This window comes from Bufo bufo (assembly GCF_905171765.1).
Source record: "Bufo bufo chromosome 7 unlocalized genomic scaffold, aBufBuf1.1 SUPER_7_unloc_5, whole genome shotgun sequence".
In the NCBI taxonomy this organism is placed as follows: Eukaryota; Metazoa; Chordata; class Amphibia; order Anura; family Bufonidae; genus Bufo; species Bufo bufo.
In genome coordinates this window covers 29,870-57,500 of record NW_024400007.1, presented here as the reverse complement: position 1 = coordinate 57,500, position 27,631 = coordinate 29,870, and the positions used below count along the sequence as shown (strand labels likewise).

Below are 27,631 nucleotides of genomic sequence, written 5' to 3'. Positions count from 1 at the left end.
TATATATATATATATACAGTATATAATACAGACAGTCCGTGCAGATCTGAGAGAGCGGTGACATTGCTGAGCTCTGTGCTTTACATTAGATAGATTATATATATATATATATACAGTATATAATACAGACAGTCCGTGCAAATCTGAGAGAGAGCGGTGACATTGCTGAGCTCTGTGCTTTACATTAGATAGATTATATATATATATATACAGTATATAATACAGACAGTCCGTGCAGATCTGAGAGAGAGCGGTGACATTGCTGAGCTCTGTGCTTTACATTAGATAGATTATATATATATACAGTATATAATACAGACAGTCCGTGCAGATCTGAGAGAGCGGTGACATTGCTGAGCTCCGTGCTTTACATTAGATAGATTATATATATATATATACAGTATATAATACAGACAGTCCGTGCAGATCTGAGAGAGAGCGGTGACATTGCTGAGCTCTGCGCTTTACATTAGATAGATTATATATATATATATACAGTATATAATACAGACAGTCCGTGCAGATCTGAGAGAGAGCGGTGACATCGCTGAGCTCTGTGCTTTACATTAGATAGATTATATATATATATATACAGTATATAATACAGACAGTCCGTGCAGATCTGAGAGAGCGGTGACATTGCTGTACTCCGTGCTTTACATTAGATAGATTATATATAGATATATACAGTATATAATACAGACAGTCCGTGCAGATCTGATAGAGCGGTGACATTGCTGAGCTCTGTGCTTTACATTAGATAGATTATATATATATACAGTATATAATACAGACAGTCCGTGCAGATCTGAGAGAGCGGTGACATTGCTGTGCTCTGTGCTTTACATTAGATAGATTATATATATATATATACAGTATATAATACAGACAGTCCGTGCAGATCTGAGAGAGAGCGGTGACATTGCTGTGCTCTGTGCTTTACATTAGATAGATTATATATATATACAGTATATAATACAGACAGTCCGTGCAGATCTGAGAGAGAGCGGTGACATTGCTGAGCTCCGTGCTTTACATTAGATAGATTATATATATATATACAGTATATAATACAGACAGTCCGTGCAGATCTGAGAGAGAGCGGTGACATTGCTGTGCTCTGTGCTTTACATTAGATAGATTATATATATATATATATACAGTATATAATACAGACAGTCCGTGCAGATCTGAGAGCGGTGACATTGCTGAGCTCTGTGCTTTACATTAGATAGATTATATATATATATACAGTATATAATACAGACAGTCCGTGCAGATCTGAGAGAGCGGTGACATTGCTGAGCTCTGTGCTTTACATTAGATAGATTATATATATATATACAGTATATAATACAGACAGTCCGTGCAGATCTGAGAGAGCGGTGACATTGCTGAGTTCTGTGCTTTACATTAGATAGATTATATATATATATACAGTATATAATACAGACAGTCCGTGCAGATCTGAGAGAGAGCGGTGACATTGCTGAGCTCTGTGCTTTACATTAGATAGATTATATATATATATACAGTATATAATACAGACAGTCCGTGCAGATCTGAGAGAGCGGTGACATTGCTGAGTTCTGTGCTTTACATTAGATAGATTATATATATATATATACAGTATATAATACAGACAGTCCGTGCAGATCTGAGAGAGCGGTGACATTGCTGTGCTCTGTGCTTTACATTAGATAGATTATATATATATACAGTATATAATACAGACAGTCCGTGCAGATCTGAGAGAGCGGTGACATTGCTGAGCTCTGTGCTTTACATTAGATAGATTATATATATATATATATATATATATACAGTATATAATACAGACAGTCCGTGCAGATCTGAGAGAGCGGTGACATTGCTGAGCTCTGTGCTTTACATTAGATAGATTATATATATATATACAGTATATAATACAGACAGTCCGTGCAGATCTGAGAGAGAGCGGTGACATTGCTGAGCTCTGTGCTTTACATTAGATAGATTATATATATATATATACAGTATATAATACAGACAGTCCGTGCAGATCTGAGAGAGCGGTGACATTGCTGAGCTCTGTGCTTTACATTAGATAGATTATATATATATATACAGTATATAATACAGACAGTCCGTGCAGATCTGAGAGAGCGGTGACATTGCTGTGCTCTGTGCTTTACATTAGATAGATTATATATATATATACAGTATATAATACAGACAGTCCGTGCAGATCTGAGAGAGCGGTGACATTGCTGAGCTCTGTGCTTTACATTAGATAGATTATATATATATATACAGTATATAATACAGACAGTCCGTGCAGATCTGAGAGAGCGGTGACATTGCTGAGCTCCGTGCTTTACATTAGATAGATTATATATATATATATACAGTATATAATACAGACAGTCCGTGCAGATCTGAGAGAGCGGTGACATTGCTGTGCTCTGTGCTTTACATTAGATAGATTATATATATATATATACAGTATATAATACAGACAGTCCGTGCAGATCTGAGAGAGCGGTGACATCGCTGAGCTCCGTGCTTTACATTAGATAGATTATATATATATATACAGTATATAATACAGACAGTCCGTGCAGATCTGAGAGAGAGCGGTGACATTGCTGAGCTCTGTGCTTTACATTAGATAGATTATATATATATATACAGTATATAATACAGACAGTCCGTGCAGATCTGAGAGCGGTGACATTGCTGAGCTCTGTGCTTTACATTAGATAGATTATATATATATATATACAGTATATAATACAGACAGTCCGTGCAGATCTGAGAGAGCGGTGACATTGCTGTGCTCTGTGCTTTACATTAGATAGATTATATATATATATATACAGTATATAATACAGACAGTCCGTGCAGATCTGAGAGCGGTGACATTGCTGTGCTCTGTGCTTTACATTAGATAGATTATATATATATATACAGTATATAATACAGACAGTCCGTGCAGATCTGAGAGAGAGCGGTGACATTGCTGAGCTCTGTGCTTTACATTAGATAGATTATATATATATACAGTATATAATACAGACAGTCCGTGCAGATCTGAGAGAGCGGTGACATTGCTGTGCTCTGTGCTTTACATTAGATAGATTATATATATATACAGTATATAATACAGACAGTCCGTGCAGATCTGAGAGAGCGGTGACATTGCTGTGCTCTGTGCTTTACATTAGATAGATTATATATATATATATATATACAGTATATAATACAGACAGTCCGTGCAGATCTGAGAGAGCGGTGACATTGCTGAGCTCCGTGCTTTACATTAGATAGATTATATATATATATATATACAGTATATAATACAGACAGTCCGTGCAGATCTGAGAGAGAGCGGTGACATTGCTGTGCTCTGTGCTTTACATTAGATAGATTATATATATATATATATATACAGTATATAATACAGACAGTCCATGCAGATCTGAGAGCGGTGACATTGCTGAGCTCTGTGCTTTACATTAGATAGATTATATATATATATATACAGTATATAATACAGACAGTCCGTGCAGATCTGAGAGAGAGCGGTGACATTGCTGAGCTCTGTGCTTTACATTAGATAGATTATATATATATATATACAGTATATAATACAGACAGTCCGTGCAGATCTGAGAGAGAGCGGTGACATTGCTGAGCTCTGTGCTTTACATTAGATAGATTATATATATATATATATATACAGTATATAATACAGACAGTCCGTGCAGATCTGAGAGAGCGGTGACATTGCTGAGCTCTGTGCTTTACATTAGATAGATTATATATATATATACAGTATATAATACAGACAGTCCGTGCAGATCTGAGAGAGCGGTGACATTGCTGTGCTCCGTGCTTTACATTAGATAGATTATATATATATATACAGTATATAATACAGACAGTCCGTGCAGATCTGAGAGAGCGGTGACATTGCTGTGCTCTGTGCTTTACATTAGATAGATTATATATATATATATACAGTATATAATACAGACAGTCCGTGCAGATCTGAGAGAGAGCGGTGACATTGCTGAGCTCTGTGCTTTACATTAGATAGATTATATATATATATACAGTATATAATACAGACAGTCCGTGCAGATCTGAGAGAGCGGTGACATTGCTGTGCTCTGTGCTTTACATTAGATAGATTATATATATATACAGTATATAATACAGACAGTCCGTGCAGATCTGAGAGAGCGGTGACATTGCTGAGCTCTGTGCTTTACATTAGATAGATTATATATATATATACAGTATATAATACAGACAGTCCGTGCAGATCTGAGAGAGCGGTGACATTGCTGAGCTCTGTGCTTTACATTAGATAGATTATATATATATATACAGTATATAATACAGACAGTCCGTGCAGATCTGAGAGAGAGCGGTGACATTGCTGAGCTCTGTGCTTTACATTAGATAGATTATATATATATATATACAGTATATAATACAGACAGTCCGTGCAGATCTGAGAGAGCGGTGACATTGCTGTGCTCTGTGCTTTACATTAGATAGATTATATATATATACAGTATATAATACAGACAGTCCGTGCAGATCTGAGAGAGAGCGGTGACATTGCTGAGCTCTGTGCTTTACATTAGATAGATTATATATATATATATACAGTATATAATACAGACAGTCCGTGCAGATCTGAGAGCGGTGACATTGCTGTGCTCTGTGCTTTACATTAGATAGATTATATATATATATACAGTATATAATACAGACAGTCCGTGCAGATCTGAGAGAGAGCGGTGACATCGCTGCGCTCTGTGCTTTACATTAGATAGATTATATATATATATACAGTATATAATACAGACAGTCCGTGCAGATCTGAGAGAGCGGTGACATTGCTGAGCTCTGTGCTTTACATTAGATAGATTATATATATATATACAGTATATAATACAGACAGTCCGTGCAGATCTGAGAGAGAGCGGTGACATTGCTGAGCTCTGTGCTTTACATTAGATAGATTATATATATATATACAGTATATAATACAGACAGTCCGTGCAGATCTGAGAGAGCGGTGACATTGCTGTGCTCTGTGCTTTACATTAGATAGATTATATATATATACAGTATATAATACAGACAGTCCGTGCAGATCTGAGAGAGCGGTGACATTGCTGAGCTCTGTGCTTTACATTAGATAGATTATATATATATATACAGTATATAATACAGACAGTCCGTGCAGATCTGAGAGAGCGGTGACATTGCTGTGCTCTGTGCTTTACATTAGATAGATTATATATATATATACAGTATATAATACAGACAGTCCGTGCAGATCTGAGAGAGCGGTGACATTGCTGTGCTCTGTGCTTTACATTAGATAGATTATATATATATATATACAGTATATAATACAGACAGTCCGTGCAGATCTGAGAGAGCGGTGACATTGCTGAGCTCTGTGCTTTACATTAGATAGATTATATATATACAGTATATAATACAGACAGTCCGTGCAGATCTGAGAGAGCGGTGACATTGCTGTGCTCTGTGCTTTACATTAGATAGATTATATATATATATATATATACAGTATATAATACAGACAGTCCGTGCAGATCTGAGAGAGCGGTGACATTGCTGAGCTCCGTGCTTTACATTAGATAGATTATATATATATATATACAGTATATAATACAGACAGTCCGTGCAGATCTGAGAGAGCGGTGACATTGCTGAGCTCTGTGCTTTACATTAGATAGATTATATATATATATACAGTATATAATACAGACAGTCCGTGCAGATCTGAGAGAGCGGTGACATTGCTGTGCTCTGTGCTTTACATTAGATAGATTATATATATATATACAGTATATAATACAGACAGTCCGTGCAGATCTGAGAGAGCGGTGACATTGCTGTGCTCTGTGCTTTACATTAGATAGATTATATATATATATATATATATACAGTATATAATACAGACAGTCCGTGCAGATCTGAGAGAGCGGTGACATTGCTGTGCTCTGTGCTTTACATTAGATAGATTATATATATATATATACAGTATATAATACAGACAGTCTGTGCAGATCTGAGAGAGCGGTGACATTGCTGAGCTCTGTGCTTTACATTAGATAGATTATATATATATATATATACAGTATATAATACAGACAGTCCGTGCAGATCTGAGAGAGAGCGGTGACATTGCTGTGCTCTGTGCTTTACATTAGATAGATTATATATATACAGTATATAATACAGACAGTCCGTGCAGATCTGAGAGAGAGCGGTGACATTGCTGTGCTCTGTGCTTTACATTAGATAGATTATATATATACAGTATATAATACAGACAGTCCGTGCAGATCTGAGAGAGAGCGGTGACATTGCTGAGCTCTGTGCTTTACATTAGATAGATTATATATATATATACAGTATATAATACAGACAGTCCGTGCAGATCTGAGAGAGCGGTGACATTGCTGTGCTCTGTGCTTTACATTAGATAGATTATATATATATATATATACAGTATATAATACAGACAGTCCATGCAGATCTGAGAGCGGTGACATTGCTGAGCTCTGTGCTTTACATTAGATAGATTATATATATATATATACAGTATATAATACAGACAGTCCGTGCAGATCTGAGAGAGCGGTGACATTGCTGTGCTCCGTGCTTTACATTAGATAGATTATATATATATATACAGTATATAATACAGACAGTCCGTGCAGATCTGAGAGAGCGGTGACATTGCTGTGCTCTGTGCTTTACATTAGATAGATTATATATATATATATACAGTATATAATACAGACAGTCCGTGCAGATCTGAGAGAGCGGTGACATTGCTGAGCTCTGTGCTTTACATTAGATAGATTATATATATATATATATACAGTATATAATACAGACAGTCCGTGCAGATCTGAGAGAGCGGTGACATTGCTGAGCTCCGTGCTTTACATTAGATAGATTATATATATATATACAGTATATAATACAGACAGTCCGTGCAGATCTGAGAGAGCGGTGACATTGCTGTGCTCTGTGCTTTACATGAGATAGATTATATATATATATACAGTATATAATACAGACAGTCCGTGCAGATCTGAGAGCGGTGACATTGCTGAGCTCTGTGCTTTACATTAGATAGATTATATATATATATACAGTATATAATACAGACAGTCCGTGCAGATCTGAGAGAGCGGTGACATTGCTGTGCTCTGTGCTTTACATTAGATAGATTATATATATATATATATACAGTATATAATACAGACAGTCCGTGCAGATCTGAGAGAGCGGTGACATTGCTGAGCTCTGTGCTTTACATTAGATAGATTATATATATATATATACAGTATATAATACAGACAGTCCGTGCAGATCTGAGAGAGAGCGGTGACATTGCTGTGCTCTGTGCTTTACATTAGATAGATTATATATATATATATACAGTATATAATACAGACAGTCCGTGCAGATCTGAGAGAGCGGTGACATCGCTGTGCTCTGTGCTTTACATTAGATAGATTATATATATATATACAGTATATAATACAGACAGTCCGTGCAGATCTGAGAGAGAGCGGTGACATTGCTGAGCTCCGTGCTTTACATTAGATAGATTATATATATATATACAGTATATAATACAGACAGTCCGTGCAGATCTGAGAGAGCGGTGACATTGCTGAGCTCTGTGCTTTACATTAGATAGATTATATATATATATATACAGTATATAATACAGACAGTCCGTGCAGATCTGAGAGAGCGGTGACATTGCTGAGCTCTGTGCTTTACATTAGATAGATTATATATATATATACAGTATATAATACAGACAGTCCGTGCAGATCTGAGAGAGCGGTGACATTGCTGTGCTCCGTGCTTTACATTAGATAGATTATATATATATACAGTATATAATACAGACAGTCCGTGCAGATCTGAGAGAGCGGTGACATTGCTGTGCTCTGTGCTTTACATTAGATAGATTATATATATATATATACAGTATATAATACAGACAGTCCGTGCAGATCTGAGAGAGCGGTGACATTGCTGAGCTCTGTGCTTTACATTAGATAGATTATATATATATATATATACAGTATATAATACAGACAGTCCGTGCAGATCTGAGAGAGCGGTGACATTGCTGAGCTCCGTGCTTTACATTAGATAGATTATATATATATATATACAGTATATAATACAGACAGTCCATGCAGATCTGAGAGAGAGCGGTGACATTGCTGAGCTCTGTGCTTTACATTAGATAGATTATATATATATATACAGTATATAATACAGACAGTCCGTGCAGATCTGAGAGAGCGGTGACATTGCTGAGCTCTGTGCTTTACATTAGATAGATTATATATATATATACAGTATATAATACAGACAGTCCGTGCAGATCTGAGAGAGCGGTGACATTGCTGAGCTCTGTGCTTTACATTAGATAGATTATATATATATATACAGTATATAATACAGACAGTCCGTGCAGATCTGAGAGAGCGGTGACATTGCTGTGCTCCGTGCTTTACATTAGATAGATTATATATATATATACAGTATATAATACAGACAGTCCGTGCAGATCTGAGAGAGCGGTGACATTGCTGTGCTCTGTGCTTTACATTAGATAGATTATATATATATATACAGTATATAATACAGACAGTCCGTGCAGATCTGAGAGAGCGGTGACATTGCTGAGCTCTGTGCTTTACATTAGATAGATTATATATATATATATATACAGTATATAATACAGACAGTCCGTGCAGATCTGAGAGAGAGCGGTGACATTGCTGAGCTCTGTGCTTTACATTAGATAGATTATATATATATATACAGTATATAATACAGACAGTCCGTGCAGATCTGAGAGAGAGCGGTGACATTGCTGAGCTCTGTGCTTTACATTAGATAGATTATATATATATACAGTATATAATACAGACAGTCCGTGCAGATCTGAGAGAGAGCGGTGACATTGCTGAGCTCTGTGCTTTACATTAGATAGATTATATATATATACACAGTATATAATACAGACAGTCCGTGCAGATCTGAGAGAGCGGTGACATTGCTGAGCTCTGTGCTTTACATTAGATAGATTATATATATATATATACAGTATATAATACAGACAGTCCGTGCAGATCTGAGAGAGCGGTGACATTGCTGTGCTCTGTGCTTTACATTAGATAGATTATATATATATATACAGTATATAATACAGACAGTCCGTGCAGATCTGAGAGAGCGGTGACATTGCTGAGCTCTGTGCTTTACATTAGATAGATTATATATATATATACAGTATATAATACAGACAGTCCGTGCAGATCTGAGAGAGCGGTGACATTGCTGAGCTCTGTGCTTTACATTAGATAGATTATATATATATATATATATACAGTATATAATACAGACAGTCCGTGCAGATCTGAGAGAGAGCGGTGACATTGCTGAGCTCCGTGCTTTACATTAGATAGATTATATATATATATATACAGTATATAATACAGACAGTCCGTACAGATCTGAGAGAGAGCGGTGACATTGCTGTGCTCCGTGCTTTACATTAGATAGATTATATATATATATATATACAGTATATAATACAGACAGTCCGTGCAGATCTGAGAGAGAGCGGTGACATTGCTGAGCTCTGTGCTTTACATTAGATAGATTATATATATATATATACAGTATATAATACAGACAGTCCGTGCAGATCTGAGAGAGCGGTGACATTGCTGAGCTCTGTGCTTTACATTAGATAGATTATATATATATATATACAGTATATAATACAGACAGTCCGTGCAGATCTGAGAGAGAGCGGTGACATTGCTGAGCTCTGTGCTTTACATTAGATAGATTATATATATATATATACAGTATATAATACAGACAGTCCGTGCAGATCTGAGAGAGAGCGGTGACATTGCTGTGCTCTGTGCTTTACATTAGATAGATTATATATATATACAGTATATAATACAGACAGTCCGTGCAGATCTGAGAGAGAGCGGTGACATTGCTGTGCTCTGTGCTTTACATTAGATAGATTATATATATATATATACAGTATATAATACAGACAGTCCGTGCAGATCTGAGAGAGCGGTGACATTGCTGAGCTCCGTGCTTTACATTAGATAGATTATATATATATATATACAGTATATAATACAGACAGTCCGTGCAGATCTGAGAGAGCGGTGACATTGCTGTGCTCTGTGCTTTACATTAGATAGATTATATATATATACAGTATATAATACAGACAGTCCGTGCAGATCTGAGAGAGCGGTGACATTGCTGTGCTCTGTGCTTTACATTAGATAGATTATATATATATATATACAGTATATAATACAGACAGTCCGTGCAGATCTGAGAGAGCGGTGACATTGCTGAGCTCTGTGCTTTACATTAGATAGATTATATATATATATATATATATACAGTATATAATACAGACAGTCCGTGCAGATCTGAGAGAGCGGTGACATTGCTGAGCTCTGTGCTTTACATTAGATAGATTATATATATATATACAGTATATAATACAGACAGTCCGTGCAGATCTGAGAGAGAGCGGTGACATTGCTGAGCTCTGTGCTTTACATTAGATAGATTATATATATATATATATAATACAGACAGTCCGTGCAGATCTGAGAGAGCGGTGACATTGCTGAGCTCCGTGCTTTACATTAGATAGATTATATATATATATATACAGTATATAATACAGACAGTCCGTGCAGATCTGAGAGAGAGCGGTGACATTGCTGAGCTCCGTGCTTTACATTAGATAGATTATATATATATATACAGTATATAATACAGACAGTCCGTGCAGATCTGAGAGCGGTGACATTGCTGAGCTCTGTGCTTTACATTAGATAGATTATATATATATATATACAGTATATAATACAGACAGTCCGTACAGATCTGAGAGAGAGCGGTGACATTGCTGTGCTCCGTGCTTTACATTAGATAGATTATATATATATATACAGTATATAATACAGACAGTCCGTGCAGATCTGAGAGAGCGGTGACATTGCTGTGCTCTGTGCTTTACATTAGATAGATTATATATATATATATATAATACAGACAGTCCGTGCAGATCTGAGAGAGCGGTGACATTGCTGAGCTCCGTGCTTTACATTAGATAGATTATATATATATATATACAGTATATAATACAGACAGTCCGTGCAGATCTGAGAGAGAGCGGTGACATTGCTGAGCTCCGTGCTTTACATTAGATAGATTATATATATATATACAGTATATAATACAGACAGTCCGTGCAGATCTGAGAGCGGTGACATTGCTGAGCTCTGTGCTTTACATTAGATAGATTATATATATATATATACAGTATATAATACAGACAGTCCGTGCAGATCTGAGAGAGCGGTGACATTGCTGTGCTCTGTGCTTTACATTAGATAGATTATATATATATATACAGTATATAATACAGACAGTCCGTACAGATCTGAGAGAGCGGTGACATTGCTGTGCTCCGTGCTTTACATTAGATAGATTATATATATATATACAGTATATAATACAGACAGTCCGTGCAGATCTGAGAGAGCGGTGACATTGCTGAGCTCTGTGCTTTACATTAGATAGATTATATATATATATACAGTATATAATACAGACAGTCCGTGCAGATCTGAGAGAGAGCGGTGACATTGCTGAGCTCTGTGCTTTACATTAGATAGATTATATATATATATATATATACAGTATATAATACAGACAGTCCGTGCAGATCTGAGAGAGCGGTGACATTGCTGAGCTCCGTGCTTTACATTAGATAGATTATATATATATATATACAGTATATAATACAGACAGTCCGTGCAGATCTGAGAGAGCGGTGACATTGCTGTGCTCTGTGCTTTACATTAGATAGATTATATATATATATATATATAATCTATCTAATGTAAAGCACAGAGCACAGCAATGTCACCGCTCTCTCAGATCTGCACGGACTGTCTGTATTATATACTGTATATATATATATATATATATAATCTATCTAATGTAAAGCACAGAGCTCAGCAATGTCACCGCTCTCTCTCAGATCTGCACGGACTGTCTGTATTATATACTGTATATATATATATAATCTATCTAATGTAAAGCACAGAGCTCAGCAATGTCACCGCTCTCTCTCAGATCTGCACGGACTGTCTGTATTATATACTGTATATATATATATAATCTATCTAATGTAAAGCACGGAGCACAGCGATGTCACCGCTCTCTCTCAGATCTGCACGGACTGTCTGTATTATATACTGTATATATATATATATATAATCTATCTAATGTAAAGCACAGAGCACAGCAATGTCACCGCTCTCTCTCAGATCTGCACGGACTGTCTGTATTATATACTGTATATATATATATATAATCTATCTAATGTAAAGCACAGAGCTCAGCAATGTCACCGCTCTCTCAGATCTGCACGGACTGTCTGTATTATATACTGTATATATATATATATATATATAATCTATCTAATGTAAAGCACGGAGCTCAGCAATGTCACCGCTCTCTCAGATCTGCACGGACTGTCTGTATTATATACTGTATATATATATATATAATCTATCTAATGTAAAGCACGGAGCTCAGCAATGTCACCGCTCTCTCTCAGATCTGCACGGACTGTCTGTATTATATACTGTATATATATATATATATAATCTATCTAATGTAAAGCACGGAGCTCAGCAATGTCACCGCTCTCTCTCAGATCTGCATACAAGGGCGGCTGGGGAGGGTCTTATATAGTGAGGGGGAGGGGCAGCTTTCCTATTGGTTGCTAGGGTTGTTGCTAGGCTCTGACAAGACAATGCTGCCTTCTCATTGGCCCACAAGCAAGAAGGGAGGTTACTGATGAGAACAAATCTAGAATATTCGACATTACGACTACTTATCACTATATTTAAAATCTTAGCGAATTCTCAAAGTGCCGATATTTGAATATTCGCGCCCAACACTAGCGCTCCCCCCTCCCCCCGAACAGGTTTGCTGAGCTGCTGTAATCCAAGGTGCTGCTGTGGAGTCCAGGACATGTTTGTCCCCTCCTGTATGTGGATTTTCCGCTGGTGGTTCTGATCCGGTGTATTTTGTTCCGGCAGTCCAGATGGCCGGAGGAGTTACCGTCACCGTGCGCCTCGTGAGATCCTTTCAGCATCGGAATTTCCGTCCGGTTGTTTACCGGGACGTGAGCGTGGATCAGACGGTGCAGGACTTTGTGGAATTTGTCCGAGGAGGTAAGTGACGGTCGCTGGGGGCGGGGTCTGTGCAGGAGCGCAGGAAGTGATTGTGCGTCTTGGTTTCAGATGTGGCGCAGCGGGACACGTTACCTCCCCCCTTCAAGAGACACTCGTACGGTGAGCGGCTGCTCGGGGCCTCCATGCCGTACCTACCCCTGTCCTATGACCAGGCAGAACCACTGGAACACAGGCCGGGGGGTGCGAGCTGAGCTCACGCAGGGGTCATAGGTCAATTATTAATGTGGGTCTGGGACTCGGGGTGTGGGAGGTGGACCCTGATATGTGTGTTCTCTCTCTTCAGACACAATGAAGATCATTCACCAGCCACACGGATCTAAGGTAGGTGCCCCCCCCATGGCCGTACCAGTGTCCCCATGACAACACTGCAGGTCTCTGCGTTGTATACATTCTGTTCTGGTTCGTGTGGGTGCAGCTCCTGTAAATTCTGACAATTGTTTTCCCAGAGCAATGATCTTGTTGTCAGTCTAGAGGACGACGAAAAGCTGATCCTGCGGAGCGGGCAGACACTGCGAGAGGCTGGAGTGGGTAAGTATTCATATAATGTCCTGCAGGGGGTGGAGTATTTATCTTTATATATCGTCCAAATGTATATACTGCAGCGCTGTATCGTCAGGGTGTATATACCGCCCCTCAGGATAACTGACCGCAGTGCTGTATCGTCAGGGTGTATATACCGCCCCTCAGGATAACTGACCGCAGTGCTGTATCGTCAGGGTGTATATACCGCCCCTCAGGATAACTGACCGCAGTGCTGTATCGTCAGGGTGTATATACCGCCCCTCAGGATAACTGACCGCAGCGCTGTATCGTCATGGTGTATATACCGCCCCTCAGGATAACTGACCGCAGTGCTGTATCGTCATGGTGTATATACCGCCCCTCAGGATAACTGACCGCAGTGCTGTATCGTCAGGGTGTATATACCGCCCCTCAGGATAACTGACCGCAGCGCTGTATCGTCATGGTGTATATACCGCCCCTCAGGATAACTGACCGCAGTGCTGTATCGTCAGGGTGTATATACCGCCCCTCAGGATAACTGACCGCAGCGCTGTATCGTCAGGATGTATATACCGCCCCTCAGGATAACTGACCGCAGCGCTGTATCGTCAGGGTGTATATACCGCCTCTCAGGATAACTGACCGCAGTGCTGTATCGTCAGGGTGTATATACCGCCCCTCAGGATAACTGACCGCAGCGCTGTATCGTCAGGGTGTATATACCGCCCCTCAGGATAACTGACTGCAGCGCTGTATCGTCAGGGTGTATATACCGCCCCTCAGGATTACTGACCGCAGCGCTGTATCGTCAGGGTGTATATACCGCCCCTCAGGATAACTGACCGCAGCGCTGTATCGTCCGGATGTATATACCGCCCCTCAGGATAACTGACCGCAGCGCTGTATCGTCCGGATGTATATACCGCCCCTCAGGATAACTGACCGCAGCGCTGTATCGTCAGGGTGTATATACCGCCCCTCAGGATAACTGACCGCAGCGCTGTATCGTCCGGATGTATATACCGCCCCTCAGGATAACTGACCGCAGCGCTGTATCGTCCGGATGTATATACCGCCCCTCAGGATAACTGACCGCAGCGCTGTATCGTCAGGGTGTATATACCGCCCCTCAGGATAACTGACCGCAGCGCTGTATCGTCAGGGTGTATATACCGCCCCTCAGGATAACTGACCGCAGCGCTGTATCGTCCGGGTGTATATACCGCCCCTCAGGATAACTGACCGCAGCGCTGTATCGTCAGGGTGTATATACCGCCCCTCAGGATAACTGACCCCAGTGCTGTATCGTCAGGGTGTATATACCGCCCCTCAGGATAACTGACCGCAGCGCTGTATCATCATGATGTATATACCGCCTCTCAGGATAACTGACCGCAGCGCTATATTGTCCGGATGTATATTGCGCCCCTCTGGATAACTGACCGCTTAACTGTATCGTCAGGGTGTATATACCGCCCCTCAGGATAACTGACCGCAGTGCTGTATCGTCAGGGTGTATATACCGCCCCTCAGGATAACTGACCGCAGCGCTGTATCGTCCGGATGTATATACCGCCCCTCAGGATAACTGACCGCAGCGCTGTATCGTCAGGGTGTATATACCGCCCCTCAGGATAACTGACCGCAGCGCTGTATCGTCCGGATGTATATACCGCCCCTCAGGATAACTGACCGCAGCGCTGTATCGTCAGGGTGTATATACCGCCCCTCAGGATAACTGACCGCAGCGCTGTATCGTCAGGGTGTATATACCGCCCCTCAGGATAACTGACCGCAGTGCTGTATCGTCAGGGTGTATATACCGCCCCTCAGGATAACTGACCGCAGCGCTATATTGTCCGGATGTATATTGCGCCCCTCTGGATAACTGACCGCAGCACTGTATCGTCAGGGTGTATATACCGCCTCTCAGGATATCTGACCACATCACTGTATCGTCTGGATGTATATACCACAGCGCTGTATCGTCAGGATGTATATACCACCCCTCAGGATAACTGACCGCAGCGCTGTATCGTCTGGATGTATATACCACAGCGCTGTATCGTCAGGATGTATATACCGCCCCTCAGGATAACTGACCGCAGTGCTGTATCGTCAGGATGTATATACCGCCTCTCAGGATAACTGACCGCAGTGCTGTATCGTCTGGATGTATATACCACCCCTCAGGATAACTGACCGCAGCGCTGTATCATCATGATGTATATACCGACCCTCAGGATAACTGACCGCAGCGCTGTATCGTCTGGATGTATATACCACAGCGCTGTATCGTCAGGATGTATATACCACCCCTCAGGATAACTGACCGCAGTGCTGTATCATCATGATGTATATACCGACCCTCAGGATAACTGACCGCAGCACTGTATCGTCTGGGTGTATATACCACAGCGCTGTATCGTCAGGATGTATATACCACCCCTCAGGATAACTGACCGCAGCGCTGTATCGTCTGGATGTATATACCACAGCGCTGTATCGTCAGGATGTATATACCACCCCTCAGGATAACTGACCGCAGTGCTGTATCATTATGATGTATATACCACCCCTCAGGATAACTGACCGCAGCGCTGTATGGTTAGGATGTATATACCGCCTCTCAGGATAACTGACCGCAGTGCTGTATCGTCTGGGTGTATATACCACCCCTCAGGATAACTGACCGCAGCGCTGTATCATCATGATGTATATACCGCCCCTCAGGATAAGTGACCGCAGCGCTGTATCGTCAGGATGTATATACCGCCCCTCAGGATAACTGACCGCAGCGCTGTATCGTCTGGATGTATATACCGCCCCTCAGGATAACTGACCGCAGCGCTGTATCGTCTGGATGTATATACCGCCCCTCAGGATAACTGACCGCAGCGCTGTATCGTCTGGATGTATATACCGCCCCTCAGGATAACTGACCGCAGCGCTGTATCATCATGATGTATATACCGCCCCTCAGGATAACTGACCACAGCGCTGTATCGTCAGGATGTATATACCGCCCCTCAGGATAAGTGACCGCAGCGCTGTATCGTCAGGATGTATATACCGCCCCTCAGGATAACTGACCACAGCGCTGTATCGTCAGGATGTATATACCGCCCCTCAGGATAACTGACCGTGGATATACACTGCTCCAAAAAATAAAGGGAACACTTAAACAACACAATGTAACTCCAAGTCAATCCCACTTCTGTGAAATCAAACTGTCCACTTAGGAAGCAACACTGAGTGACAATCAATTTCACATGCTGTTATGCAAATGGGATAGACAACAGGTGGAAATTATAGGCAATTAGCAAGACACCCCCAATAAAGGAGTGGTTCTGCAGGTGGTGACCACAGACCACTTCTCGGTTCCTATGCTTCCTGGCTGATGTTTTGGTCACTTTTGAATGCTGGCGGTGCTTTCACTCTAGTGGTAGCATGAGACGGAGTCTACAACCCACACAAGTGGCTCAGGTAGTGCAGCTTATCCAGGATGGCACATCAATGCGAGCTGTGGCAAGAAGGTTTGCTGTGTCTGTCAGCGTAGTGTCCAGAGCATGGAGGCGCTACCAGGAGACAGGCCAGTACATCAGGAGACGTGGAGGAGGCCGTAGGAAGGGCAACAACCCAGCAGCAGGACCGCTACCTCCGCCTTTGTGCAAGGAGGAACAGGAGGAACACTGCCAGAGCCCTGCAAAATGACCTCCAGCAGGCCACAAATGTGCATGTGTCTGCTCAAACGGTCAGAAACAGACTCCATGAGGGTGATATGAGGGCCCGACGTCCACAGGTGGGGGTTGTGCTTACAGCCCAACACCGTGCAGGACGTTTGGCATTTGCCAGAGAACACCAAGATTGGCAAATTGGCCACTGGCGCCCTGTGCTCTTCACAGATGAAAGCAGGTTCACACTGAGCACATGTGACAGACGTGACAGAGTCTGGAGACGCCGTGGAGAACGTTCTGCTGCCTGCAACATCCTCCAGCATGACCGGTTTGGCATTGGGTCAGTAATGGTGTGGGGTGGCATTTCTTTGGAGGGCCGCACAGCCCTGCATGTGCTCGCCAGAGGTAGCCTGACTGCCATTAGGTACCGAGATGAGATCCTCAGACCCCTTGTGAGACCATATGCTGGTGCGGTTGGCCCTGGGTTCCTCCTAATGCAAGACAATGCTAGACCTCATGTGGCTGGAGTGTGTCAGCAGTTCCTGCAAGACGAAGGCATTGATGCTATGGACTGGCCCGCCCGTTCCCCAGACCTGAATCCAATTGAGCACATCTGGGACATCATGTCTCGCTCTATCCACCAACTTCACGTACCACCACAGACTGTCCAGGAGTTGGCAGATGCTTTAGTCCAGGTCTGGGAGGAGATCCCTCAGGAGACCGTCCGCCACCTCATCAGGAGCATGCACAGGCGTTGTAGGGAGGTCCTACAGGCACGTGGAGGCCACACACACTACTGAGCCTCATTTTGACTTGTTTTAAGGACATTACATCAAAGTTGGATCAGCCTGTAGTGTGTTTTTCCACTTTAATTTTGAGGGTGACTCCAAATCCAGACCTCCATGGGTTAAAAAATTAGATTTCCATTTTTTTTTTTTTTGTGTGATTTTGTTGTCAGCACATTCAGCTATGTAAAGAACAAAGTATTTCAGAAGAATATTTAATTAACTCAGATCTAGGATGTGTTATTTTTGTGTTCCCTTTATTTTTTTGAGCAGTGTATTTATACCGCCTCTCAGGATAACCGACCGCAGTGCTGTATCGTCAGGATGTACAGTCGTGGCCAAAAGTTTTGAGAATGACACAAATATTAGTTTTCACAAAGTTTGCTGCTAAACTGCTCTTAGATCTTTGTTTCAGTTGTTTCTGTGATGTAGTGAAATATAATTACACGCACTTCATACGTTTCAGAGGCTTTTATCGACAATTCCATGACATTGATGCAAAGAGTCAGTATTTGCAGTGTTGGCCCTTCTTTTTCAGGACCTCTGCAATCCGACTGCGCATGCTCTCAATCACCTTCTGGGCCAATTCCTGACTGATAGCAACCCATTCTTTCATCATCACTTCTTGGAGTTTGTCAGAATTAGTGGGTTTTTGTTTGTCCACCCGCCTCTTGAGGATTGACCACAAGTTCTCAATGGGATTAAGATCTGGGGAGTTTCCAGGCCATGGACCCAAAATGTCCACGTTTTGGTCCCCGAGCCACTTAGTTATCCCTTTTGCCTTATGGCACGGTGCTCCATCGTGCTGGAAAATGCATTGTTCTTCACCAAACTGTTGTTGGATTGTTGGAAGAAGTTGCTGTTGGAGGGTGTTTTGGTGCCATTCTTTATTCATGGCTGTGTTTTTGGGCAGAATTGTGAGTGAGCCCACTCCCTTGGATGAGAAGCAACCCCACACATGAATGGTCTCAGGATGCTTTACTGTTGGCATGACACAGGACTGATGGTAGCGCTCACCTTTTCTTCTCCGGACAAGGCTTTTTCCAGATGCCCCAAACAATCGGAAAGAGGCTTCATCGGAGAATATGACTTTGCCCCAGTCCTCAGCAGTCCATTCACCATACTTTCTGCAGAAGATCAATCTGTCCCTGATGTTTTTTTTGGAGAGAAGTGGCTTCTTTGCTGCCCTTCTTGACACCAGGCCATCTTCCAGAAGTCTTGGCCTCACTGTGCGTGCAGATGCGCTCACACCTGCCTGCTGCCATTCCTGAGCAAGCTCTGCACTGGTGGCACTCCGATCCCGCAGCGGAATCCTCTTTAGGAGACCATCCTGGCGCTTGCTGGACTTTCTTGGATGCCCTGAAGCCTTCTTAACAAGAATTGAACCTCTTTCCTTGAAGTTCTTGATGATCCTATAAATTGTTGATTGAGGTGAAATCTTAGTAGCCACAATATCCTTGCCTGTGAAGCCATTTTTATGCAACGCAATGATGGCTGCACGCGTTTCTTTGCAGGTCACCATGGTTAACAATGGAAGACAAATGATTTCAAGCATCACCCTCCTTTTAACATGTCAAGTCTGCCATTTTAACCCAATCAGCCTGACATAATGATCTCCAGCCTTGTGCTCGTCAACATTCTCACCTGAGTTAACAAGACGATTACTGAAATGATCTCAGCAGGTCCTTTAATGACAGCAATGAAATGCAGTGGAAAGGTTTTTTTGGGGATTGAGTTAATTTTCATGGCAAAGAAGGACTATGCAATTCATCTGATCACTCTTCATAACATTCTGGAGTAGATGCAAATTGCTATTATAAAAACTTAAGCAGCAACTTTTCCAATATTTATGTAATTCTCAAAACTTTTGGCCACAACTGTATATACCACCCCTCAGGATAACTGACCGCAGCGCTGTATCGTCAGGATGTATATACCGCCCCTTAGGATAACCGACCATAGAGCTGTATCGTCCGGATGTATATACCGCCCCTCAGGATAAGTGACCGCAGCGCTGTATCGTCAGGATGTATATACCGCCCCTTAGGATAACTGACCATAGAGCTGTATCGTCCGGATGTATATACCGCCTCTCAGGAAAACTGACCGCAGCGCTGTATCATCAGGATGTATATACCGCCTCTCAGGATAACTGACCATAGAGCTGTATCGTCCGGATGTATATACCGCCCCTCAGGATAACTGACCGCAGCGCTGTATCGTCAGGATGTATATACCGCCCCTTAGGATAACTGACCATAGAGCTGTATCGTCCGGATGTATATACCGCCCCTCAGGATAAGTGACTGCAGCGCTGTATCGTCAGGATGTATATACCGCCCCTTAGGATAAGTGACCGCAGCGCTGTATCATCATGATGTATATACCGCCCCTCAGGATAACTGACCGCAGCGCTGTATCGTCCGGATGTATATACCGCCCCTCAGGATAACTGACCGCAGCACTGTATAGTCAGGATGTATATACCGCCCCTCAGGATAACGTTGTCTCCCGTGTGAATGGCGCTCTCAGTACATTCCGGATACATCTCTACTCTGTCTCCACCAGATGTTGTGGAGTTGGAGGTGTCCGTCCCACGTTTCTTCCGTGCAGTTAGTGGTGATGAGCAGCAGGGGGCCAGGAGCTGCCTTGTCATTGTCCTGCTTCCCGGGGTCACATGACCTGCAGGAGATTGCACCAAGCAGCAGAGCATTGTTTAGTCTGAAGAATATTGCACAGTGTGACTGGATGTCTGCAGAGTATTGCGCAATGTGACTGGGTGTCTGCAGAGCATTGCACGCGGTGTGTCTGGGGTTAGCGCTGGAGTTCCCGTGTGCCTCCTGCTGCCTGGAATGAATAATTCTGCTGGCTCGGGCTGGGGTCGCTGACCTGTTGGGGTGACTGCGGCGCTCGCTCTATCTCCTGGGGGTAATTATAGGTGTTTGAAGGAGCCGCCAATTTGTGCCTCACTTTACATATTCTTCAGCTCCATGAATTAATCATCTGCAGCGACAAAGAGACCGACGGGTGAGGAATGTAAAAAAGTCCACACAGCACCAAGAGGGATGCAGGAGGCACGGCAGACCTAGAATGGGGGTACAGGAGGCACGGTGAACCTAGAAGAGGGGGGCAGGAGGCACGGCGAACCTGGAAGGGGGGTACAGGAGGCACGGTGAACCTAGAAGAGGGGGGCAGGAGGCACGGCAAACCTGGAAGGGGGGTACAGGAGGCACGGTGAACCTAGAAGAGGGGGGCAGGAGGCACGGCAAACCTGGAAGGGGGGTGCAGGAGGCACGGCGAACCTAGAAGATGGGGGCAGGAGGCATGGCGGACCTAGAAGGGGGGGGGGGGCGCAGGAGGCATGGCGGACCTAGAAGGGGGGGGGGCAGGAGGCACGGCGAACCTAGAAGGAGGGGGGCAGGAGGCATGGCGGACCTAGAAGAGGGGGGGCAGGAGGCACGGCGAACCTAGAAGGAGGGGGGCAGGAGGCATGGCGGACCTAGAAGGGGGGGGGGGCAGGAGGCACGGCGAACCTAGAAGGTGGGGGGGGGGCAGGAGGCATGGCAGACCTAGAATGGGGGTACAGGAGGCACGGTGAACCTAGAAGAGGGGGGCAGGAGGCACAGCGGATCGAGAATACGGGTATGGGAGACCTGGAGGGGTACAGGAGCCACAGCAGATGTAGAATAGAGTTACGGGAGGCACGGTGGACGTAGAATAGGGGTATGGGAGGCATGGCGGACGTAGAATAGGGGGGGAGGAGGCACGGCGGACGTAGAATAGGGGGGCGGGAGGCACGGCGGACGTAGAAGAGGGGGGGGGGGGGGGGCACGGCGAACCTAGAAGATGGGGGCAGGAGGCACGGCGAACCTAGAAGATGGGGGCAGGAGGCACGGAAAACCTGGAAGGGGGGTACAGGAGGCACGGCGAACCTAGAAGATGGGGGCAGGAGACACGGAAAACCTGGAAGGGGGGTACAGGAGGCACGGCGAACCTAGAAGATGGGGGCAGGAGGCACGGCGAACCTAGAAGGTGGGGGGGGGGGGCAGGAGGCATGGCAGACCTAGAATGGGGGTACAGGAGGCACGGTGAACCTAGAAGAGGGGGGCAGGAGGCACAGCGGACCGAGAATACGGGTATGGGAGACCTGGAGGGGTACAGGAGCCACAGCAGATGTAGAATAGAGTTACGGGAGGCACGGTGGACGTAGAATAGGGGTATGGGAGGCATGGCGGACGTAGAATAGGGGGGGAGGAGGCACGGCGGACGTAGAATAGGGGGGCGGACGTAGAAGAGGGGGGCGGGGAGGCACGGCGGACGTAGAATAGGGGGGCGGGAGGCACGGCGGACGTAGAAGAGGGGGGGGGGAGGCACGGCGGACCTAGAAGAGGGGGGCAGGAGGCACGGCGGACCTAGAAGAGGGGGGCAGGAGGCACGGCGGACCTAGAAGAGGGGGGCAGGAGGCACGGCGGACCTAGAAGGGGGGGAGGGAGGGGTACAGGATGCTCAGAGAATGATCTGGGATTGTGGAAACAGATCACATGACCCTGTCCTCTCTGGTTTGTCCACAGCCCATGAGACGGAGCTCGCCTTCTTCTGTTACGACGACTACAGACAGTACAAGAGGAATCCAGTGTCGGCCTGGTGACGCTGCTCGGGTGGGCGCCACTGATCGTCCGACGTCTCCATACTATTAGTCAGCGGTGTCTCCTGTTATCCCGCGGCACTGGAGCGGCAGACATTTATTCACTTCACATCTGAGTATTAATAAAAGGAGGTGACGCCCCTCTGCACTCCTCCTGAACATTAAAACCACCTCACGTCTTCTCCTCTGCGCGTCGCCATGTCCATTATTCCCAGAAACGCCTGTGAAACCGCAGCTTCATCCAGGACGTTGCTGGTCCAGAGCATGTGTGGACGGGTCACGTGTCAGCCATGTGTAATGTCAGGTAGAGCAGAATGTGGTGGACGGGTCACGTGTCAGCCATGTGTAATGTCAGGTAGAGCAGAATGTGGTGGACGGGTCACGTGTCAGCCACGTGTGATGTCAGGTAGAGCAGAATGTGGTGGACGGGTCACGCGTGATGTCGGGTAGAGCAGAATGTGGTGGACGGGTCACGTGTCAGCCATGTGTAATGTCGGGTAGAGCAGAATGTGGTGGACGGGTGACGTGTCAGCCACGTGTGATGTCAGGTAGAGCAGAATGTGGTGGACGGGTCACGTGTCAGCCACGTGTGATGTCAGGTAGAGCAGAACGTGGTGGACGGGTCACGTGTCAGCCATGTGTAATGTCAGGTAGAGCAGAATGTGGTGGACGGGTCACGTGTCAGCCATGTGTAATGTCAGGTAGAGCAGAATGTGGTGGACGGGTCACGCGTGATGTCGGGTAGAGCAGAATGTGGTGGACGGGTCACGTGTCAGCCATGTGTAATGTCAGGTAGAGCAGAATGTGGTGGACGGGTCACGTGTCAGCCATGTGTAATGTCAGGTAGAGCAGAATGTGGTGGACGGGTCACGTGTCAGCCATGTGTAATGTCAGGTAGAGCAGAATGTGGTGGACGGGTCACGTGTCAGCCACGTGTTATGTCAGGTAGAGCAGAATGTGGTGGACGGGTCACGTGTCAGCCACGTGTAATGTCAGGTAGAGCAGAACGTGGTGGATGGGTCACGTGTCAGCCACGTGTAATGTCAGGTAGAGCAGAATGTGGTGGATGGGTCATGTGTCAGCCATGTGTAATGTCAGGTAGAGCAGAATGTGGTGGACGGGTCACGTGTCAGCCACGTGTGATGTCAGGTAGAGCAGAACGTGGTGGACGGGTCACGTGTCAGCCACGTGTGATGTCAGGTAGAGCAGAACGTGGTGGACGGGTCACGTGTCAGCCACGTGTGATGTCAGGTAGAGCAGAATGTGGTGGACGGGTCACGTGTCAGCCACGTGTGATGTCAGGTAGAGCAGAATGTGGTGGACGGGTCACGTGTCAGCCACGTGTGATGTCAGGTAGAGCAGAATGTGGTGGACGGGTCACGTGTCAGCCACGTGTGATGTCAGGTAGAGCAGAACGTGGTGGATGGGTCACGTGTCAGCCACGTGTGATGTCGGGTAGAGCAGAATGTGGTGGACGGGTCACGTGTGATGTTAGGTAGAGCAGAATGTGGTGGACGGGTCACGTGTCAGCCATGTGTAATGTCAGGTAGAGCAGAATGTGGTGGACGGGTCACGCGTGATGTCGGGTAGAGCAGAATGTGGTGGACGGGTCACGCGTGATGTCGGGTAGAGCAGAATGTGGTGGAGTATTAATAAAAGGAGGTGACGCCCCTCTGCACTCCTCCTGAACATTAAAACCACCTCACGTCTTCTCCTCTGCGCGTCGCCATGTCCATTATTCCCAGAAACGCCTGTGAAACCGCAGCTTCATCCAGGACGTTGCTGGTCCAGAGCCCAGGACGTTGCTGGTCCAGAGCATGCGTGATGTCAGGTAGAGCAGAATGTGGTGGATGGGTCACGTGTCAGCCACGTGTGATGTCAGGTAGAGCAGAACGTGGTGGATGGGTCACGTGTCAGCCACGTGTGATGTCGGGTAGAGCAGAATGTGGTGGACGGGTCACGTGTCAGCCACGTGTGATGTCAGGTAGAGCAGAATGTGGTGGATGGGTCATGTGTCAGCCATGTGTAATGTCAGGTAGAGCAGAATGTGGTGGATGGGTCATGTGTCAGCCATGTGTAATGTCAGGTAGAGCAGAATGTGGTGGACGGGTCACGTGTCAGCCACGTGTGATGTCAGGTAGAGCAGAACGTGGTGGACGGGTCACGTGTCAGCCACGTGTGATGTCAGGTAGAGCAGAATGTGGTGGACGGGTCACGTGTCAGCCACGTGTGATGTCAGGTAGAGCAGAATGTGGTGGACGGGTCACGTGTCAGCCACGTGTGATGTCAGGTAGAGCAGAATGTGGTGGACGGGTCACGTGTCAGCCACGTGTGATGTCAGGTAGAGCAGAACGTGGTGGATGGGTCACGTGTCAGCCATGTGTAATGTCAGGTAGAGCAGAATGTGGTGAACGGGTCACGTGTCAGCCACGTGTGATGTCAGGTAGAGCAGAACGTGGTGGACGGGTCACGTGTCAGCCATGTGTAATGTCGGGTAGAGCAGAATGTGGTGGACGAGTCACGTGTGATGTTAGGTAGAGCAGAATGTGGTGGACGAGTCACATGTGATGTTAGGTAGAGCAGAATGTGGTGGACGGGTCACGTGTCAGCCATGTGTAATGTCGGGTAGAGCAGAATGTGGTGGACGGGTCACGTGTGATGTTAGGTAGAGCAGAATGTGGTGGACGGGTCACGCGTGATGTCGGGTAGAGCAGAATGTGGTGGACGGGTCACGCGTGATGTCGGGTAGAGCAGAATGTGGTGGACGGGTCACGTCTTTGTCCAAGCCAATTGAAATCACTGACCCGTCCTCTGCGCCTCCATTGACAGTTCCTGAAGGTGATGTAGATGCGCCAGTCTCACCACCAGCGCAGGGCGTATGCCCCAACACCCCACAACTGCCTGGAGCGCACCACCAGCTCCGGACTGCGGGTGTCTACAATGATACTTCTAACATTGGGAGAGTTATGTGATTTGCGTCAATGTTGTGGTGTAAAAAGTCAGCCATCCTGGCGCATGAGGGCGTGGCCAGTGCCAGTATTAAGGATTAAAGGCTGTGCACATCTTTGGAGTCAAATTTTATGATTGCCTTTAACTTATGTTTGTCAAAAATCATATTTTCAATTGGCCTTTATTAAAAATATTAAGCTGTTCCGTCACAAAGGGTTAACAGTTTTTCTGTGTCACTGGTCCTTTCACTTGGCTGAGAGGTCATAACTATTATCTCAGGCACATTCTAATCGGTGAGATGAGGACTGCGCTATAATGAGTGCAGAGATAAGGAGCCCGTCAGCTCCCCACCTGACGGAAAAGACAAAGTCCACAGGCAGCTACAAAAGAATCTCAGCTCTGTACAGAGAAAAGGGCTCCATATTTTTTATAAAGTGAATGATTTTTAGCTCAAAATAAGTATAATGCAATAATAATAAAAAAAAATTTACCCCAAAGGTGAACATAGCCCTTAAGCTAGAAAATGGCGCTAAAGATCACAGCCGGCGTGAATTACATGTTCTGGCTTAAAAGCAGCCTGAGGTGCACAAATTTATTGCCAGGCGTGTGGCTCTTCAGAATTTAGTGGACTGTGCTGTAATGTGCGTCGGTGTAAATCTCCTGCCGTGTGATTTAAAGGGATCTGTCGCCCGGCCACCCAATCTCTCTGCACCGACGCGGTGCTAGGCTTCTTCGGATTATGACCCTGCTTTTCTCTTGTTGATCGGAGCCTCCAGCAGATTAGGCCTTTGGTGCAATGAGAGTGTCACTGTTGCTCTTGTTGCACACAGGCTCCACCCATTTCTGTGGTCAGCCCCTCCCTCCCTGCTTTGATTGACAGGGCTGGGCAGTGAGGAAGGGAATGGTCAATCAGGAACGGAGCCTCCGATCAACTAAAGAAAAGCGGCGTTTTGATCAGGAGAAGCCGTGCAGAGTGGCCGGCACAATCCCTGCCGCAGGACTGCTCACAGCTGAGGGCTCGTCACAGTAGAGGGATGGAGACAGGACCAGTTTTAAACCTCTTGTTTGCATAAGAACAGTTCCATTCACTGACAGCCAGCAGAGATCTTCAGTGGTGAAGAAATAAAACACAATAAGCAATGAATGAAAGCTTTTTTGACTCCAGCAGATGGCTTTATCCCCCAGGGGTCGGCAACCTCTGGCGCTCCAGCTGCTGTGAAACTACAATTCCCAGCATGCTCCATTCATTTCTATGGGAGCCTGTGGGTAGCCTCTGACTAATTGGGATTCTCCATGTTGCCTCTATATATTTCCATCACATTATACACGGCTTGTTTCCATGGTTACTGCCACCTTGTAATCCAGCAGTGGTGGTCATGCTTGCACATAATAGGCTTTAGTCTCTCTGGTGGCCGGGACAGTGGGAGCGCACATAGGCACGCATGCGCAGCAGGTCCCGTCCCAGTGACCTCGTATCTGTGCTGCAGCGGTACCGAGCCGTGTATAATGTGATGGAAAAACTAATCCAGCAAAGGAGGCAACATGGAGAATCATTGTACATTAGTGAGAGCCCGGTATTAACTGCATGATACATGCCATCTGCTGAAGTCAGTCCATGGGGAGGCGGCCATTACCGCTCACTATCCACCGCAGTCTACGGGGAGG

General features: G+C 45.0%; 1 protein-coding gene and 1 long non-coding RNA gene across 5 annotated transcripts in view; both read left to right on the top strand.

The window, feature by feature from the left end:
- C7H2orf76 (chromosome 7 C2orf76 homolog) overlaps window positions 1–23,199 on the top strand; it is a 53,540-nt gene extending 30,341 nt beyond the window's left edge. For 2 of the 4 annotated variants that reach the window (XM_040413073.1, XM_040413074.1), the window contains 5 exons: window positions 13,251–13,385; window positions 13,455–13,505; window positions 13,690–13,727; window positions 13,853–13,934; window positions 22,944–23,199. In XM_040413073.1, the coding sequence (XP_040269007.1) occupies window positions 13,256–13,385; window positions 13,455–13,505; window positions 13,690–13,727; window positions 13,853–13,934; window positions 22,944–23,020 (378 nt within the window). In that variant the 5' untranslated portion in view covers window positions 13,251–13,255 and the 3' untranslated portion in view covers window positions 23,021–23,199. Of the gene's footprint in view, window positions 1–13,246; window positions 13,386–13,454; window positions 13,506–13,689; window positions 13,728–13,852; window positions 13,935–22,943 lie in introns of all 4 variants that reach the window. The other 2 variants (XM_040413071.1, XM_040413075.1) reach the window with 2 other exon arrangements.
- Window positions 23,200–23,408: 209 nt separating this feature from the next.
- On the top strand, window positions 23,409–24,973 carry LOC120982972. The gene is made up of 3 exons (XR_005775040.1): window positions 23,409–23,463; window positions 24,564–24,663; window positions 24,935–24,973. It is a non-coding gene; the product is annotated as an uncharacterized LOC120982972 (long non-coding RNA).
- Window positions 24,974–27,631: the final 2,658 nt, after the last annotated feature.